This window comes from Gavialis gangeticus, unplaced genomic scaffold (genome assembly GCF_001723915.1).
Source record: "Gavialis gangeticus isolate Ggan-Ray unplaced genomic scaffold, GavGan_comp1, whole genome shotgun sequence".
In the NCBI taxonomy this organism is placed as follows: Eukaryota; Metazoa; Chordata; order Crocodylia; family Gavialidae; genus Gavialis; species Gavialis gangeticus.
In genome coordinates this window covers 21,744,397-21,764,049 of record NW_017728998.1, presented here as the reverse complement: position 1 = coordinate 21,764,049, position 19,653 = coordinate 21,744,397, and the positions used below count along the sequence as shown (strand labels likewise).

General features: G+C 41.1%; 2 protein-coding genes across 2 annotated transcripts in view; both read left to right on the top strand.

Annotated features, from left to right (window-relative positions):
- GPATCH1 (G-patch domain containing 1) overlaps positions 1-11,865 on the top strand; it is a 25,889-nt gene extending 14,024 nt beyond the window's left edge. The window contains exons 12-20 of the mRNA XM_019505593.1: positions 571-752; positions 1,041-1,168; positions 1,508-1,644; positions 2,013-2,182; positions 4,990-5,200; positions 6,250-6,357; positions 8,774-8,898; positions 10,025-10,173; positions 11,542-11,865. Coding sequence (XP_019361138.1) covers positions 571-752; positions 1,041-1,168; positions 1,508-1,644; positions 2,013-2,182; positions 4,990-5,200; positions 6,250-6,357; positions 8,774-8,898; positions 10,025-10,173; positions 11,542-11,572 — 1,241 coding nt within the window. The 3' untranslated portion in view covers positions 11,573-11,865. The remainder of the gene's footprint in view (positions 1-570; positions 753-1,040; positions 1,169-1,507; positions 1,645-2,012; positions 2,183-4,989; positions 5,201-6,249; positions 6,358-8,773; positions 8,899-10,024; positions 10,174-11,541) is intronic.
- Positions 11,866-15,238: 3,373 nt separating this feature from the next.
- WDR88 (WD repeat domain 88) overlaps positions 15,239-19,653 on the top strand; it is a 40,132-nt gene continuing 35,717 nt past the window's right edge. The window contains exons 1-3 of the mRNA XM_019505592.1: positions 15,239-15,358; positions 15,880-15,990; positions 19,118-19,206. Coding sequence (XP_019361137.1) covers positions 15,239-15,358; positions 15,880-15,990; positions 19,118-19,206 — 320 coding nt within the window. The remainder of the gene's footprint in view (positions 15,359-15,879; positions 15,991-19,117; positions 19,207-19,653) is intronic.

Below are 19,653 nucleotides of genomic sequence, written 5' to 3'. Positions count from 1 at the left end.
GCTGCAGCTGGAGTACTGCGTCCAGTTCTGGGTGCTGCACTTCAGGAGGGATGTGGACAGCATGGAGAGGGTCCAGAGGAGGGCCACCCGCATGATCGGGGGCAGTAGGGCAGGCCCTACGAGGAGAGGCGACAGGACCTGAACCTGTTCATCCTCCACAAGAGAAGGCTATGGGGGGATCTAGTGGCCTGTTACAAACTAGTCAGGGGGGACCAGCAGGCATTGGGGACCCCCAAGCACTACTAGGAGTGACTAGAAATAACAGTCACAAGCTGGCAGAGGGTAGATTCAGACTAGATATCAGGAGGTGCTACTTCACGGTCAGGGTGGCTAGGATCTGGAACCAACTTCCAAGAGAAGTGCTGGCTCCTACCCTGGGGGTCTTTAAGAGGAGGCTAGATAGACACCTTGCTGGGGTCGTTTGACCCCAGTACTCTTTCCTGCCATGGCAGGGGTCAGACTCGATGATCTGCTTAGGTCCCTTCTGACCCTACAAACTATGAAACTATGAAAATGTATTTTAAAGTAATTCTAAAGGGCTTCTAAGCATTTTTCTTTCTTAACTTGTAGGAGATTCTCTGGTGAGTTGTTTAGACCCAAGTATGACAGAATGGGAGCAAGGAAGGGAGCAGGAGGAATTCTTTCGTGCAGCAATGTTCTACAAATCCTCCAGCTCAACCCTGTCATCTAGGTTTACCCGAGCCAAGTATGAAGATGACGCTGAAAAAGTAGAAGTTCCTCGAGACCAAGAGGTATGTGCTATTTATGACTTGCAATAATCCTGAGTCATTTAACACTGCCGAGAACATACTGTTTCTTTTAAAGCAACTTTTTTAGGTTAAACAATGTAAATACTCTTCTGTTGCCCTGCATTTCTTTTGGTATTTAGAAACAAAATATTGTATATAAAGTAATGTTCTGATAACAGTAGTTAAGCATTTGTTCTTTATCTTGCTAGTGTTACAGCATACCAATAGCAATAGCAAGCACTTCAAGAAGCTCATATTCCTCTAGAAAATAAAAATATCTAATTTTTACAGAATGATATTGATGACAAAGAATCTGCTGTGAAAATGAAGATGTTTGGCAAGCTCACAAGAGATAAGTTTGAGTGGCATCCTCAGAAGCTGCTGTGTAAAAGATTTAATGTTCCTGATCCCTATTCTGAGTAAGATGATAAATCAAAGACCTTAATGCTTTTAAAATACTATCTTTTAATTACTTCATAATTTTTGAGGGAAATGTTGGATTGACATTTCTGGAGACTATATTCCTTTCTTTTTTCTCAGATTAGGTGCTGCAAAGCATTCTTTTGAACCTAAACTAGGGGGACTCCTCTGGGGACAGGCCTATTAGGGAAAATTATTTTAAATTGTTTTAAATAATCCCAACAGACAGGGTAACATGTATGTACTCTATTTGTTCTGTGGATAATTGGACATTCCAGAGTTGTCCATTGATCCACTCATTAAAAAAATGACTGACAAACCATTTAATTTTCCTCCAGTTCATCTATTGTTGGGTTACCCAAAGTGAAGCGTGACAAGTATTCTATATTCAATTTCTTAACTCTACCAGAGACCACTACAACAACTCTAACTCAAACAACAAATGAAAATAAGCAACAGACTACCAATCCTAACAGTAAGTGAGATATTTTATTCCTATAACTCTAGTAGTTAATAATATAATAATAATATAAATACTGATATTTTCATTGTGGACTATCCATACCAAAATTAATTTCCAATAAACAAAAAAAAAAACTTTTCAAAAGCTTCCTAATTTAGATGTAACTATAGGGCCAGATCAACTCAAGTCACTGGGATTGTATTAATTTAAATCATCTGGATATAAAAGTTAATATAGATCTTTTTGTTTTTAATTTTTTAAAAAATATAAGTCGTAATGAGGGAGCAAGTACTATGCAATAATTAAACAGACCACAAAATGAAGCAGCATTTTTAATATGGAACTAACCTGGATGCTGGTAAACTTCTATTATATTTTAGAGCCAAAGAAACCATCAAGATGGGATGTATCTGACAAAGAGAAAAAGAAAAAAGATTCCATCAGTGAGTTTATTAGTCTTGCTAGATCAAAAGTTGATGTTCAGCAGCAACTACAAGAACCAGCAACAGAGAAAAACAAAAGCAGAACAAATGAAGCTCTTTCTAATAAGGTAGCAAATTTTCACAAAGTTTGACATTTTCAGTTATGTATATATTGTTGACACCTTTTCCTATAGCTATGCTTTATGCTCTGAAGTACCCTTCATTCTGAGAGCCAATGATATTAAAATAGTAGTGCCACACAAGCAACATAGAGAAAAAGAATGATAGGTCTGTATTTGGGTGCAACTGTATGGAAGTGCATATAGTACATTCCTTTATATTTTACCTACATAATACCTCCACTGGGACTCCACACGTTTCAGGCTCTACAAATACATAGATCTCATTTCATAACATCATTATATATACACAAATACACACCAGTTCCTGGGGCTGTCACAGACTTACTCAGGTTCATGTTTTGTGAGCTTAAGCGCTGATGGGCCAGAGATAGTGGCATGCAGAGTTCAGCTTAACATTTTTCATGTAGCATCATGTTATCGAGAAGGGAAAGTCAGAAAACAAAGTCAAGGAACCGAGCAATTCTGGATGACATCCTGTGTATCTTGGAATTCTAGGAATCAATTTTCTGGTCATGGATAAATAGAAGGTGAACTGCACTTTCTCCCTGACCAGCAGGAAATTGGGGAAAGTGTAGTTTCCTAGTTCCCCCTAGAACAATGAAAAAGAAACTCTAAGTTTCCATTCCCTTATGGGAGAAGCAAATTTGAGATTATTAGAGTTTCTGGGAAATTGACTTGAAAGTACAGCGTTGAAACTTTTTGCATTTTTTACTTTCTCTTTGCTCTAGATAACTGGTCATTTCAGTATCCATGATTCTCAGCTGTGGTCCGTGGACTGCCAGTTTGTAAAGATGAGGCTAATTTCTAGACGACTAAAAACATAACACACATTTCATGAAAGGTATATAGTTGCTTCCGTCCCATCCAGGAGAGCACATAACTGCAGATGCTTTCTCTGTCTAAAGAAGGGTGTTAGTACCCGAAAGCTTGCAAAGAAGAATTTTTCTGGCTATCCCAGTTGGTCTAATAAACGATATCAGATTTACCCAAAGAACTTTGTCTGCCTACTTGCCACAAAGACTCTTAATTGAATAATGAGTTGGAGGGTAGTCTTGATAACTGGAAATAAGAGTAGAAGTGGTACAAGTTGTGAGGTTTTGGTAATCTTGGTCCTATATGGGAAAAACTCAAACCTCAAGTTGAGGTAAATGTTGTTGAAGTAATTCATTTTGTTTTGAAAAAGCAAACAGAGTAATCTGACCAATGTGAAATTTTGCTTGAATGTGGTCTAAATATGAATTAGGAAATTAATTTGAACTCTGTAGCTATTGTTTGATAAATTGCTGCTATATTCAGTAACTATTTGTGGAGACTTTCTGTAGATAACCCCATGAGTTTCCCATGTTTGTATCAAACTACCCAATTTAAAGTGTGAGGCAAGAGATTATCCCTTTTATTTGAATGATGTAAAATCAGACATTCCAATGGAAGCTGTTTGAAAAGTTGACCCTGTTAGTGAAATATCTTCAGCAGTGAAAAGTTACTGTTTTTGGTTTAGTTATTTTGTTTTCTTTAGCTAAAATGGATTAACAAATATCAAATAAAATCTCAGTATATGCACTTATGTTACACTTTTAGACCTAGCCCAAATTTTTATGGGTGAGTACCACTTTCTTTGGGGAATCTATGCAAGTCCCTTTGGTCCATCCCAGCAATGAACTTGGAGTGAACTAGAAGAGAGGTGGAGAGGTCATATAGATTTTTCTATGTTGAATTGTTATGAAGACTTTGCATTGACTCAACACACTTTGGTCCAGGAGAAAGTGTAGAATCTGCACTTACCTGAATTGTGGTTTATGATTCGTATACAAGTGGTGTGTCTATGTGAGATGGTTACTGCGGAGTAGTCTAATTAGCTCTGCAGTAAACATCTTGGTGTCTACACGTGCAAGGCTATTAGGCTGGAGTAAACTAATAAACTCTGCAGCAGGGTAGTACCTGTAAATGCAAATACTACCCTGCTGCGTAGTTTTTCACTCTGCGCCACATGTAGACGCTCATGTGGCTGGCTGAGGGTGCTTCAGCGTAGAGGCTGCCTGCCGGCTAGCCCCACACTGGAGTACACATATGACCCATCCCTTCCATAGTATATTGAGCCAGGTCAGAGCAGCCCCAGGCTGGCAAGCTGACCCTTGGGCCATCTGCAAGCCTAGGCTGTGCCAACCCAGCTCAGCATATTGTGGTCCTAGGCGCACGTGTAAGCACAGCAATTGTGCCAGAGCTTATTGCATTGTATTAATATTCACATGCGGATGCACCCAAGGGCAGGAGGTATAGTGTAGGATAGTGGCTGTACAAGCTATGATGCCAGCAGGTGGGGCTGAATGAGTCCGGCAGGTGGGGTTGAATTCCATCTGGTATCCCTGCTGAGTTCCATGGATGGAATTTGCTTTTACTCTGCTTTGAGTGGGGAAAGAGGCACATTCTGAAGAGGGTTTTTTCTTTCACTTAAGTTCACTACAAGCAATTACATTTAGAGTCTGACTTGAAAATAAAATGCATTACTATTTCACATTACTTCAAGTGATCTGTTCAAACTATATAGAAAAGCATACATTGTGGTGTTTGTTTTTTTATTGGAAAGGAATTTAACTCTGGGTTTTAAAATGTTGGGTCAAGAATTTTTGAGTTTATGGACTTCAGTTTCATAGTGAAATTTGATAGTTCTAATATCCTAATAAAGCTTCTGTTAAAGATGTTGAAATAATTTCTTTAATTTAATAGAGAGCGCCTTTTTTTTTTTTTTCCCCTCCTGAGTGCTTAAATCCTTTCATTATGGTACTGTTATGCAGGTAGTTAATGAAAGTGTGGATCAGAAAGAAGAAGAAAGCAGACCATCCATGGATTTATTTAAAGCTGTCTTTGCCAGTTCCTCAGATGAAAAATCATCCTCTTCTGAGGAAGAAAGTGATGATGAAGAAGAGCATCAGGCAGCTGCTGCAGGGCCAGACTCAGAAAGTACTAAGTTTGCTGATCCACCAGATAACTCGTCTGCTGTACAAGGTGGTACTTAATAGTTTGCTTCAGAATTATGAAATTCATTAAGTAACATTCATGCATGAACCGCTAGTAAGTTTATTAGACATTAATAAAATTTGGTCTGGTTGAAATGTGATTTTCTTTCATTTTAAACTGACTGGCATAATCCCACCAATGTGCATGGAGTCAGTCCAAGATAAATCTGTCCTGAATCAGGCTTTATCTGTATAGACATTACCTACTTTACCATAGGCTCTGCATAGTTTTTAGAGGGACATTATCAAAGACCTCTGTTTCCTAAACAGAGTGATAGATGACTACATTTCCCTTATTTCTCTGTAAAGAATGTCAACATCAGTGACTGAAGTAAGGTGCAAAATAAATGGTAAAGTATAACTATTTTGTGATGAAACTTTGACAGGATTGAAAATAAGTAGAAGTTGAATTCATTTGAAAAATATATTCATTTAATATAATGGCAAAGTATATTTTGCCCTGTTGTTTAAAAATATACCTCTTGGTATTTTTTTATTACTGGTCCATACATGTAGCACCAAAAACAAATGGAGGTGAAGGAGAAAGTAGCGTTCTCCTTTGCTAATGAGTAAAAATGGATAGTGGAATATTGTAGAGAGTTTTTTCCTGTTTTTAAGGTTGACATTGACAGAATTTATTACAGTATATTGAGTAGCTTACCATGAAGTAGCCTGAAGTTTAGTATCGGCGTGTTTGTTTATCTGGACATGTTGGGATGTTGTATTTCAGCAATTTTAACTGACGTTTGTCTGTCTAATTGCTGATCTGAAAAATGTGTTAATATGCACTAGGTCTCAGCCATTACTGTCAACAATCTAATTAGTACAAATGAAATGACAAATTGCTAACTAAAAAGTTGTACCTCATAAACTTTTAATTAGTTTTAGTTCCATACAAAAAAGACTGATTCATTTATTTTTTTAAAGTGTAAATTTCCTGAACAGACAAGTACAAAGTTATCATTCAGGATCTCACCAGGCATAGATGGAATTTAGCACTGGAATTTTGGAATTAAGGTAGATTTGTTATTTTCTTAGACCATGCAGTGGTTACATCTGAGCCAGACCTTCCTATGCCATCTGCTTTAAAGAAGAAGCTAGATGAAAGGGAATTTGGCCCGAGATTGCCTCCGGTTTTCTCTTCTGGTGAGTACTGAAGACCTTGAACGTGTAAATTCTGTATGCTGAAAATATTTACAGGATATATTTTATTAAATTTTTTAAAGCTGTATTTCAAAGTACAGATTACGTCTTCATTTAGGTGTTGCACAGAGAGATACAAGTGAATGTTACAGGGTTGAAGCTTGTTCTTTTTAAGCCTTAGTCCACACTGGCAGAATGTTTTGTTTGGGGTTTCTTTTGGACATTCATAGTGTGGGCTTGTGTGTGCTGATATCTGTGAAAAGGCTTGAGTATGCATAGTTTTTGGTGTGAACTAGTGGAGAGTAAAGTAATGAAAAATAATGGTGGTAGTAAGATAATGGCTGTGACCTTTCATTCAGAATTCATATTTAACCCAACTATAATTTTACTTGTAAATTGCTATCAACATAGTGGCTGCTTACAGATATGAAAAAAACCAAACAAACCAAAAAAACAGCGCTTGGTTTACAGCTCAGTGCGCCCCAGAAGAGTCATTGTGATAGTTTGACTTGACTTGTCCAGAATCTGTATAGTTCATGCACTTCAGCAGGGCTTTTTGCTGCTTTTATGCCAGGGGTAGGCAATTATTTTGGGCGGAGGGCTGCTTACCCAGTTTTGGCAGGCTGTTGAGGGCTACATGTGTAGCCCCGCCCCTTGACAGGTGCCGCACCCCTGGTCACCATCTTGGGAGCAACGTCACAATGTCTTGGGACCAGTGTCCCAGGGCCAGCATTAGTGGGGCCCGGAGTGGGGCACAGGCTGGCAGGGGTCTGTGGAGCCGGGCTGGGCTGCACCAGCAGGGAGGGGGGTGCTGGCCCAGCTCCATAGAGCAGCTGGGACCCCGTGCTCCTGCCACCCTGCTCTGGGCCTCACTGGCACTGGCCTGGGGACACCGGTGCGGGCCCTGTGCTCCCACTGGCTCCCTGCCTGTTCATACCCAGTGCCCCCAAGTCCCGTGGTACAGGTGGGGGGCAGTGCACAGCCCTGACACCCTGCTTGCTAGCAGGGAAGGAGCTGGTGCTGTGTGTAGGGAAAAGTGGCCCCTCACCCGCCCCGTGGCCAGTCTCCCTGCTGCAGGCGCTTGCAGCCCACACAGGACAGTCTGGAGCAGGCACAGGCAGCCTCATGCAGGCTGCAGGTGGCTGCAGCACAGGGCGCTGGCCATGGGGAGAGTGAGGGGCCACTTTTCCCCAAGCTCAGCACCAGCTTGTAACCTGGGGGGAGGGGGGGAGTGGGAAGCAGCCCCTCGCCCGCCGCATGGCCAGCACCCTGCACTGCAGCTGTTCGCAGCCTGCCTGGGGCTGCCTGGGCCTGCTCTGGACAGCCCCACATGGGCTGCAAGTGCCTGCAGCATGGGGCGCCGGCCATGGGGTAGGCAAGGGGCCACTTTTCTCCACACAGGGAAGGAGCCCAGGGAAAAGCTGAGCGGGGGCGGGGGGTGGCGGTGGTGGCCCCTTCACTCCCCTCCCCTGCCCCACGCCCGGTGCCCCGCGCTGCAGCTGCTTGCAGCCCGCATGGGGCTGTCCGGAGCAGGCACAGGCAGCCCCATGCAGGCTGCAAGCAGCTGCAGCACGGGGCACCAGGTGTGGGTGGGGAGGGGCCAGTTCTTCTTCACCCCCCCTCACCCCCCCAACCACGCGCTCCTTCCTTGCCTGGGGTTGTGTTCCCACTTACCTGTGGTTCCAGCACGGGACAGCCATATGCTCTGAGCCCAGAAACCCTGGCTGGGGGTTCCGGCTGGGGGGCAGGGCCAGGTGGGCCCTGCTGTTGTTGGAGCTTGCCTGGCTTCCCTTGGTTCCTGTCATTTTAAATATTAATTTTCTACATTTTTTTGAGGGGCCCCGTGGGCCGGATAGAATGGCCTTGCGAGCAGTATTTTGCCCACCCCTGATTTATGCAATAGCTGATTCAATCAATTATTACATTTTAGCTGTATGATCAGCTATTAGATTTTAGCTATTATTTATCAATTGGCTATTAGATGAAAGTGCCAAAAAGCCCCACTGAAGCATGTGAGTTATACAGATGCCTGGTATCTGGATCAAACTGGTGTAATTCCTCTTCTGGTAAAATGCTGGGTGGGGGGGGGTTGTTGTTGGATTTTGTTTTTGTTTGTTTTTTCCCCATGTCTGTCAGTACCCAGTGTGTAGCTATTATTTTCGACTTGTCCAAATTGTACTTTTTATACCTTTTTAGATTTTTGTGATTATGGTGGTGTATGCCTCTGTTCTTACCTGTATAAATATGAAATAGATGAGAGACTGTTTAAATCTCCTTTACGAGTATGGTAGTTGATCTGTAAACTCTGCACACAAGTTTTAGGTATTCTTGTGGCACATGATTTTAGTTCACATCCAGGTTGTTCTTGTCTTTTACTGGGTAACGTACTTTGTTCTTCACATTTGATTTTTTGCTTTAGGTACAGTACAACAGCATGAACCAGTACAGCTAACAAGTTTTTCTGAAGTGAATCAAAAAGAAAAACATAAAAAGAACAAAGAAAAACACAAGACCAAGAGAGAGCACAAGCACAAAAAGGAGAAGGTGATCAATATTTTTAGTTCTTTGAACTGGTTTTCTCAGTTGAGCAAAAAAAATATTCTATAATTTATGCTGAGCTGGGATTTTGGAGCACTCTTAGATGCCTTTTTGAAATCTTTAGCTTCAAACAGAAAACATTTTGTAATCAGGGTGCTTCTTTCCCTTTAGAAGTGTAGGCATCATAGGCCTAAGTGTATTGTATTCTACAGAGATATATGCTAAAGACTTTGAGATACAATATAATAATTAAAATAATCCACGATTTGAAGATAGGCAAGAAATAATCAAGTTTCCCTTCTTATTGGCAGGGGGGAGAAGGGAGAGAAAGGTTCTGCTTTCAAAATAGCTGTTTGTTTTATGGAAACGGGGCATGACACCTCATTTAATAGTATCATGGTCAAAGCAGTGTGAAAATAAAAAATGGTTTGATTTTTTTTTTTTCCCCCCACATTTGCAGTATTTTACTCTGATTAATGCACATTAGAACTTTTTTCTTGCTTGCTGTTGTGTTGATTGTTATGTATTTGCTGTGAAGTACTGGTTGAGAGATGGAGTTTAAAAGTCAAAGCAAAAATGGCACTGGTATCCATCACTGGATTAACTTGCTACAAATAGTGGCCAAAGGGGAAAATGTACATCTATGAAAATTAGTCACCCCAAATTAGCATATGAGAGGTAACCAAGGGAATCACCTTGAAACTGGGGTAACAAAATAGCCAATGTGGTAGGATTTTAAATAGTGTTCTTGCTTTTTTTCCTAGTGCTTGTCTTTGTTCTTTTTCAGTATGTTGATGTTATTTAATTTGCTTTCAGATTTGTTTCTGTACTCGTATTTAGATTAATAAGAAATAAATTTTCACTTTGTGTGCAGTCTGCTGAATCTGCAGAATTATGCTACTAAATCTGTTTATTTTGTTGTATTTGATCTTTGCCTTCCAGAGAACTTGTGCTTGTATTTTTTAAAGTTTGCACAGCTGAAGATGTTACTGAAGTTCTTCTGAACTTCTTTCTGAAGTTACTGGAATAGCTTGATTGTAAATGTAATTGCTCTTTTTGCATTTCCATTTTAATTTGTCCCATTCTCTTAAGACATATATGACTAACAGGGTCTCAATTCTTTTTTTAACAGAAAAAAAAACATAAGAAGCACAGACACAAAGGAAAACACAAAAATAAAAAATCGGAGAAAAACAGTAGCTCTGACACTGCTGAAAGCAGTGACAGCCTTAGTGGTGCAGAAATGAACACGGATTTATCACCCCACGAACTTCTAAGGAGGTAATAGATAACTTACTGAAACTCTTGCAAATCCAGCAACAATACTAGGTGGAGTCCTTACCTGCTGTAAAAAGATGTGACTTCACTGAAGGCAGTAGAATTTACATCAGTTTGTACTACGTGTGGATCAGGCACTGTTTGTGTAGAATATGGCTCAAGTTTGGCTAATCAGGTCAATAAAGATAAACTATGTTTGGTTTCAGGATCTAGATGTGCCTGATGAAAACTAATTTTCAGGTTAAGTGCTCTAGGGAAAAGGGTTCTTGAAAAGATAACTAGTTTCTTCTGAGTTAAAGAAGGTCATTTTGGATAAGATGATTTTTATATCCTTGTACTATAAATGGAGTAGAAATTGAACAGCTGAGCCTATTGCTAGCATGTTTTTTCAGAGGATGTAATCAAGATTAACAACCTCAAAACCTCTCTCTCCCTGGTGCCCAATAGAATATGTTCTCAATATCTGAGTCTGCTGCTGCAATTTTGCTGAAATCCTTTCCACTCAGCTGAATAACTGCAATCCAGCGCATCCAGAGTTTGTCAGAGGTGGTCAGTGTTATACCCCTCTGCTTGCTAGTTCTGTTCTTGTGACCTGGCAAGTTACCAAAACTTCAGAGAAAATCATGCTTCAATACAAGATTTTTGTAAGTTGGTAGCTGCTGGTTCAAATGTGAAACAGAGCTTCACAGACAGTGAGAACTTCTCATATCATTTGCATGCCTGTTCAGCAAAACCAAAATTAAATTGGTTGGTCTAACTTTAGACATCTCTGCTCTCAAATATTTTTATACACTATAGGCTTTGAATACAATAGTACCAGTAGCATGGAAATTAAGCCATCAAATACAGTTCTAAAAAAACTCAAAATGGAAATTGGTCTTGAACAGAAGATACTGTACTCCAGAGATGTGCTGAGTGGAGGTGGAGGTAATCGCTCTGATCAAAGAACACGTTGTACAGAGTACCACCTTCACCCTCCCTTGGTATAAGGAGCTCATTGTGGTATAGGTCCTTATTTGGAACAACGGGATACAAATAGAAACTGGAATTCTTTTCTTATATTAGGAACATTTGAAAGCTTTATTAATTTGTTAGTATTTTAAATGAGAAAATGTATTTCTTTTTAAAAAGTATTTTTAAATGTTATTTTCTAAATAGGCAGCTAAAATTTGCTACTGTGTCTGATTTTTTGCGCTAGAACTTGGGCTTCCTTGGGCCAACTGACATTTTATAGGCCCTCAGATTTGCCTACAAATCTTGTATCTTTATTAAAAGATGCAAAAATTGTGTTTTAAATTTGATGTTTGAGAAACTCTGTAATACATTTTCTGATTTTTTGTTTATAACTAATCAAAATGGTCTTTCTTTCAGGCTGAAAGACCTGCCAATAATGAAGAGGTAGTTTGCTGAAGTTGCTGTATGACTTGATCTCCTCCGTGATGGTGGATCAAATATGTATATGTAGTGTATAGTTTGATGCACTGTAAATATTGTATTTATGTTAAATTGGTTTGAAAGCATAAATTTATACCTGTTTTTGTGATGCTTTACAGTTTTAATCCATATAAATTATGGAATGCTGGAAAGACCCTTAGATTTTTTTGTGACTGCATTATCAACAGGAATAATGAAGTGTCTACATTTTAATTAAATAGGACTTAAGATATTTTAATAAACTGTGCATTACAAGTGGTGTTTCTGGTACCTTAATCATTGTCTCAAAGCTCCAATTACCTACTGCAAACATAAACATAATTGACTTCTAAAGGAAGTGAAACTAGGAAGTGAGGTAGGAAAAATTTATAGAGACAAATATACTCCATTCTCTATCCATATTGCAGATACTCAGAATACAACATTTCCTATCACTTAGACATTGTATTCCTCAGCTTTTCAAAAATTGTCCATGTGTTTTAGAATTTTGTGTAGTACATATGATCATAATATGATTTTAAGTAAATAAATGACCTGTCATTCTGCATGATACACATTTTAAAATAGGATTATAGTACTGGATTGTCCGAAACAGGGGTGTCAGACATATGGCCTGCGGGCCAGATTTGGCCCACGGAGTCTCTCTAATCTGGACTGTTGGGCTATCAGAGGGCACTGAAAGTTGGGCCTTTGGCCCCATTGGGCATGGCCATCAGCAGACAGCTTGGCTTGCTGCCACCAGCTCCCACACTCCTGCTGCCCCTGCACCGCCTCTGCTCCCATTGGACTCTGCACTACCTCTGCTTGTGCTGCTGCTGGACCCTGCACATCTGCTGCAACTGTGAGAGTCCACTGCAGAAGCCCTCATGCCCTAGGTTAGATTCAGCCCACAAGGATCCCTGTGGCCCAGATCTGGCCTAGGGCCCCAGGGGTGTTTTGACACCAAGGGTGTAGAGTATTCAACCACAGTATCTCTACAATATTCTACATTTTTGTTTATTTAACAAGATGACAATGTTGAAAACCCCAAAATGTCTTGGGAAGCAATGATCTCTTTACAAGTTTATATCTTTCCTAGCTGCATACAGTAGCACTTTAAAGAAAGTTGAAATTATGTGTTAAAGTACAAAGAAGACTGAACTCATATTGTAGGGTTTTTTATGATACAAACTATGAAATAATGCTAAGATATGTGATTGAATTCCATGAAGAAAGCATTTTTTAAAGCAGATCATACAAAATGAACATTCTTGCATTATTTTACTCTATTAGGAGACTAAAATAATAGTCTCTATTTGCTATTGCAATTAAAAATACAAGGTAGTATATTTTGAGGCTAGTTAAAAGTAAAATAAATTTTCAGGATTCAGGCCACTTAAAGTGCTGTGGTCTGATGATATGTAGGCTGTCATTTAATTTTAGAAATCAAAAAGGCACTTTAAATCTTCAAAGTGAGATAAGGAGTACATGTGGATTGGAATTCTATCTACATTACAAGAATGAAGAAGATAGAATGAAGCAGCAGAATAAAACCCTTAATTTTAAAGCAACGTAAAACCCTACTTGTTAAGCACATTAAAATTAAACCGTTCTTGCTAGAATGCTAATACAGTGATTAAAAAGTGATTGCAGCCATAAATCTCATACAATTTCCTTTATATCCCACTGGTTATTAAAGGGTTGCCAGCAGTATAAAAATCACTGCTTCCGATTATTATTTTTTTAAATCTACGAGTGACACCAATATTTTTTCAGCGAGATACAAATTGGAAGGATTAGACTGAAAATATTTTCTGTATTACAGTACCTTAGACAGTATTTAGGAGCCATCTTCTCTGATTAGTCAGTTTTCCTGATTTTGTTTGTGTGGCTCTTCATACAACAGTAGAGAAGGATTTTAAAAGAGAAAAGTCTTAGAATACAAAAATTCATAGGAACATTCAAGTAGGGTGTAGGCAGACAAGGTTCTTTGGGTAAATCTGACATCCTTTATTAGACCAACTCAAATAGTTGGAAAAATTCTTTGCAAACTTTCGGGTACAATCAAGGTGAGCATAGCATTTGTAACTTTTTTTCTTTTTTTTTTTTTTGCTAGATATATAATTGATTATATCCATTTAAATTCTTACCAAACCAGCTGTTACATTTGTTAGCAGTCAGTTTGTAAATTAAGCAGGTCATTTTCAGCACTCCAAGAACAGACCAAGGAGTCTCAAACCTTTCTTCTCCCTTGATCTGCTGATCAGCTACAGTTCCCTGCCCCGAGTCCAGTTCTACACCTTTGTTTATATTGTATTAGGTATAAGAAATACTCCAGGGCAAGGAGAGAGGATGCTGAAAAGTGATAGGAGCTAATAAAATGCTCCTCTTCCCTCATGTCTGGAGAAGCACCACTTAAGGATGTTAGGCAGCAGGCAGTCTAGGTCAGGGGTGGACAATTATTTGGACTGGAGGGCCACTTTATGTTCAGTGAGCTATTGCAAGTGGGGGGGGGTGCCAGCCTTTGGGGAGATGCAAGTAGTCTTATCTGGCCCCAGGCCGTCCACCCTATACCCACTGCAAGGGGCACTGGACAGAGTGACTGGGCGGGCAGGTTGTCCATGGACCAGCTGGGACCCCTGTAGGCAGGGCATGCTCAGATGGGTTGTGGGTGGGCAGGGAGCAGCAGCTGGGAGCAGGGATGGGGCTGGGTCCAGGATCACGGGGCCGTACCAGCTTATGGCTAGGGCAGAGCTGTGATCTACTGCTCCCCACCTACCCGCAGCCCCATCCCATCCCCCCAGCTGAGCATGCCCTGCCTGCTGGGGTTGGCCCAGGCTGGACTCCATAGAGACCCCACCTGCCCACCCTTTCCATCAGGCACCCCCAGTGGATGGGGTGGACTGGCAGCGGCAGCTGGGCAGAAAGTCCGGTTGCTGCACTGACCCTGCCTTGCCATGCGCTGGGGGGTGGCAGGACTGGCCCCTGTGCCTGGGCTGGGTGGGGCTGAGGCACCCACCAGGGGCCAGATAAAATGCTTTTGCCCACCCATGCTGTAGGCAGTGGGTTGAGCTTCACCAAAACAGCACCGGAGAAGCCCTGACAGAGATGAGGAAGGATGGAAAAAGCTTCCTTTTCCTTGAGTTTTCACTCTGCTGAGGATTTAGAAGCCAGGAGGAGGACTACGTTTTGGAGTCCAGGGAGGAGGGATTTTGAGTACGATTCCCTTGCCTTGGGTTGGGGACTACGAGACTGAGAAATCCCAACAGAAAAGGAGGAGGATGCCTTGGATTTAGGGGCCCGGAGAAATGGGGCTGGATGGGACCTCCAGAACTCATCTAGTCCTGCCCCTGCCTGGGGCGGGATTGGGATCCTCCTGTCCACACCACCCTACACAGATCCGTTGTGCGACCTCTCAGCAAAACGCCAGCGCCCCTGCCCTGCCCCACGGTGAGCAGCGGGGCCAAGGGTAAATCCCCTGCCAGACCTGCGGGAGGGGCGAGGCCCTCGAACTGGGAGCCTGCAGTTTTGGGCTTCGCCTCCCTGACTCCACGGCCTGGTTGCAGGCTCCAGGCCTCGCCTGCCCTGACCCCTCAGTCCTTTGGGCTTGGAGCCCTGGGGCTGCAATCAGGGTGGGGGCGGAGCGAGGAGGCCAATGGCTGCAGCAACAGGCCAGGGCGACCCACTGGCCTTGGGCGAGCTGCTGCCGCCCCCACTGCTGCCCGCTGCCTCCTCGCGAGGGAGCCGCTGGGGCGACCATGAGGAGATTGCACAGGTGGGGCAGGCCGGGAGGGCCCCTCAGCCTGTCCTGTGTGGCCTGTGGACTGGGGCAGGCTTCCCTCAGGCAGGGCACAAAGCACAGCGAGGGCAGGGGGTGTCGGGCCCAAAACCCCTCGGGCTCTGTGGGAGCGAGTGCCAGCAGGGGGGAGCAGCCAGGGGCCTTGCTGGAGAAGGACTTGCACAAGCCTGCATAAAAAGCTGCAGAGTAAACCCAGGCAGGGGAGGGTTTCACCACCTCCTTGAAGGTATCAAGATAGACTGTTTGAAATGCCAGGGTACGAAGTTGCTTTGGAGAAAGAGCCGTGCCCTTGGAGAAAGCCCCCGGGTGTTGTCCCACATCCATTGCAGTCTAGTGAAAGAGGCAGGTGGGTTTGAAGTTGAACTCCTCCCAGAAGCAAATAGAAACTCCGTTTCTGCTCAGGTTTTTATTTCCAGGCTCCCCCTTGTGGATTTACAAGCTATGCAATGATATGTATCCCATAAGGGGAAAAATATGTTTAAACTGTTCTTTTACAGATTCCCTTTAAAATCCTTCAAGGACACAAGGATGCTGTGAGCTCCTGCCATTTCTGCTGTGAAGACACAAAAATTCTTTCCTCTTCTTTTGACAGATCAGTGAAACTCTGGGTAGGTTATGAATATATTATGGTGCCACTGAAAGCCTAATTCAAGCTTGCGTTGTCATGTATAAACATAGATGAGGAATCACCAGTAGACTATCTAAACAGTTATTATTGACTTTTAAAGTAACAAAACTGTTTCACTGGCTCAATTAAATGATAAGACTCCTCTTTCATACTTTGAATATAGGCTTTGCCTTTCCAAGGGCACTCTTTATAAGCAGATAGAGGAGAAGGTTCTTCCACGCCAGTGAGAGAGTAAGTTCCTAAAATATCCCAAATGCTAACTAATTTTCTGGAAAAAAAACCTGACATCAGTGTTAAGATACAACTCTTTTCAATGTGGGCATCATTGAGCAGCTTCTATACTGTTAATGAGGAGGTTGAGAGCGTTCCTGGATAGCTATGGCCCTAAGCACTTACTTAAGTGTTTTGTTAGCTTAGTGCCTTAGTGCTCATAATGAAATAATTTCCATCACGTTCTTTGAGTGGTGGAGGTTAGTGATTGTATGCTGGAACAGGCAATAAATGTAACTAGCAGCAAGGCCATGATGCAGCATATTTTTCATATGCTGATTTTTGTTGTCCTTAAAGTCTAAAGTTGTCTGTTCTTTTTCTTTCTTTTGCCTGATTCCCTTGGTCAGTTTTGTGAAGCTACCTAAGGTTTCCTTAAAATTCCAACCATGTAGGGCACAGCAACCAGGGTTCCCTGGCTGAGATGCACAAGAATCCTGTTTTACAAGATGGCCCAGAGATTTAAGCTTACATAAGTATTTGACTTTTTATGAACAGTGCACCATTTAGCTGTGCTGAATACTTTGCATGTACTGATGTCTATTGTATATGAGCTGGTTTGTAATTCAGTTCAAATACTGATACCAAAGCAGAGCAGTGCCTTAACAGCTACAGCAGATATGGCTTCTTACTAGCGTAGTGTACTTGATGTCTATCATAGGATTTTATCTTAAGACAGAACATTTGGAAGCAGACAAAAAAAAAAAGCTTTACTGAAATTTATGGTAGCCCCTATTGTTGTCCTGGATATCCAAAAGTTAGGCTGTGTGACACCTTTTCATCCATCTTGTAAAACAAGTGAGAAGGCCCTAAAGTAGGCAATCATGGAGACTTTCAAAATAATACTTGTCATAGAAAATAAGTAAATACAGTGGGCTATGATATTCATAGTTAAATTTTAATAACACTCTCAAATTGTCAGAACCTGCCTCATCCCATCATGCAATAGGAATTTATTAAAGTGGAATCTTTTTCCTATTTTTAATGAAAACCTATGCAACCCAGTTTGCATGTAAAATATTTCAATCAAAGCAAGAAAATGCTAAGATCACCCAGGAATCTTTCTCAAATAAAATGGATAGAGGGGACTTATAAGTATTCCCCTAAAAGGGAATAAACCATACCCATTTTTTTCTGAGGTGTGCAAGATTAGTGTGTCTGATAATACTTGCTTATTTGGAGCATATGTATGTAAAAGAATTTTAATTCAACACATCCTGCATGATGCAGATTTGTCAGGATCCATCCAAGAGCACCTCCCTTAACATTGAGAGCTTCCTAATAAGCATCATAGAAGAGAGATCAAGATTGATTACAAAGACCTAGGAAAACTCTTAATTACACTGTAGAGTTTCTCTGTTTCTTTTGAAAGAGTAGGTATCAAATGATTGATTGCCTCTTAGAGAGTGTTTGTAGTTTCTCTTGTGAATAGAAAGTACTTCACTGGCAGTGCACACATCTTTTAGAAAACTAAGATTAATAAGGTACACAGTATACACATACCAGATAAAACTAGAAGGACAAATTTAATTGCAAGACTTTCCTTCACTAAGAGAAAAACAGAACAAGATTTTAGGTTTGATCATGGTTTTTTTTTGTTCAGCCTTAGAGAAAATGTCGGTTATATCTGATGCCTCTAATGTCAGTTATTGCAGCATTTGGACCACTAACCCATTCAGAAAATAAACAACAGAGCAAAATGAATTTACTTTAGTTCCAATTATGTGTATAATAGTTGTTATTTTAACCCGATAGCTCTTTCAGATGAGGGGCTCTGACAGGGGTAGCTGCTTTATAATCTAGACTCCAGTCCATAGTGCAAAGTACAAATGGGACAGGGTTAAAAAAATTAAAACAATTAAACTGCACAGCTGCTATTGGAGAGAGCTAAAAAGTTCATGTGCAATAAAGGCAATATGCAGTGGGTCAAGTAGGGCCTGACCCTGAAAACTTGATTCAGATTTTAAAAATCTCATTAAAATAAGCAGGAATAATCAGACAAATAAAGGATTGCTCATGTGTGAATTTCCCTTGGTATTTTAACCTGAAATTATTGCTATGTGTCAGAGTATAATTTCTGTATTTAGAATGTGTTCAAGTAGCCATTTCCGTTAGGTATACTATCACAGGCAAGTTTTTAGACAGGTTTTGAAGGAGAATAATGAGCTGGTTTTGTAGATGTTTATGGCAGGTTCTCCCAAGCATGAGGAATGAGTGAAAGGACAAAGGTGTCTGAAAAGTTTTAAGAGAGGCTGGCATTAGAGCTCATCAGGGGATTTTATACTAAATGAGAGAAGATAGTGGAGTGGGGGTTATGTAATCAGTGTCCTGAATCAACCTGATCTCAGAATTTATACCAGAGAAGCTCTGCAGCATGATAACAGGAGCAGAGAAAGTTGACCTCAGGAGTGAGTTAATACTCACCATTGCCTTTGTTATTTTGCTTATTATTTGTGTTGCAGTAGCACCTAGGAATCCTAGTCATAAGAGCTACCATTGTGCTAGCTGTTGTACTAACAGAACAAAAAGATAGTTCCTATTTCAAAGACTAGAAAGCTAGCTACAGACAGACACAGGGAGTGCATAAAGAAACAATCACAATGATGGGCAGTATGACCAGCGGTGACCTTTATTGATGGCTGATGCATGGGAGAAATGAAAGACTATTTCCTTACAGGGATGGATGTAGCAATCATTCTAATTCTTAGATCAGATCCTATAGCTGGGACCAACTTTACTGATTTCACATGCTTTCCCTCTCATTGTTTATATGTTGCAATTTAACCTTTCAGGATCTTAACAAACCACTTATTAATTAAACTCTTCTGGATTTATTCAAGGATGTTGCCAAAGGTGTTCATATTCAGGTGTTTGAAGAAGAACACACAGCTCCTATTTCTGAGTGCAGTTTGACTCCTGATAACAAAAGGTGATGTTTCAGTTGTATTAAAGAACAAAAAATACTGCTGTTTGACTGAATGTTACATTTTTACAGCAAGTGGAAAAACTCTATATAAAACTCAGAATAAATTAGTTGAGTATTGGTAGAGAGAGCTGTTAGGAAAGAATGGTTGGATTCTCTTACTAATTACACAGGGACAGATGTATTAAAGGTGATTAAATAAGCACAGACAGAAATAACCATGATGAAGTAAAGCTATTATTGACCAGTACAATGTAGTGTGTGGGGCTGTGTCATATAGCCTGCAGGGATCCCCACAGATCTGGAAATTTGGCAGTGTAGGAGCAGTGGCACTGTTAATTGCCACAGCTTCCAGAGTAGCAGTCTGGTTGTCACTTCTGCCAAATTTACAGGCCCATGGAAAGCTGTGTGGGCTAGGTGACACAGCCCTGCAGGCTAGATTCAGCCCGTAGG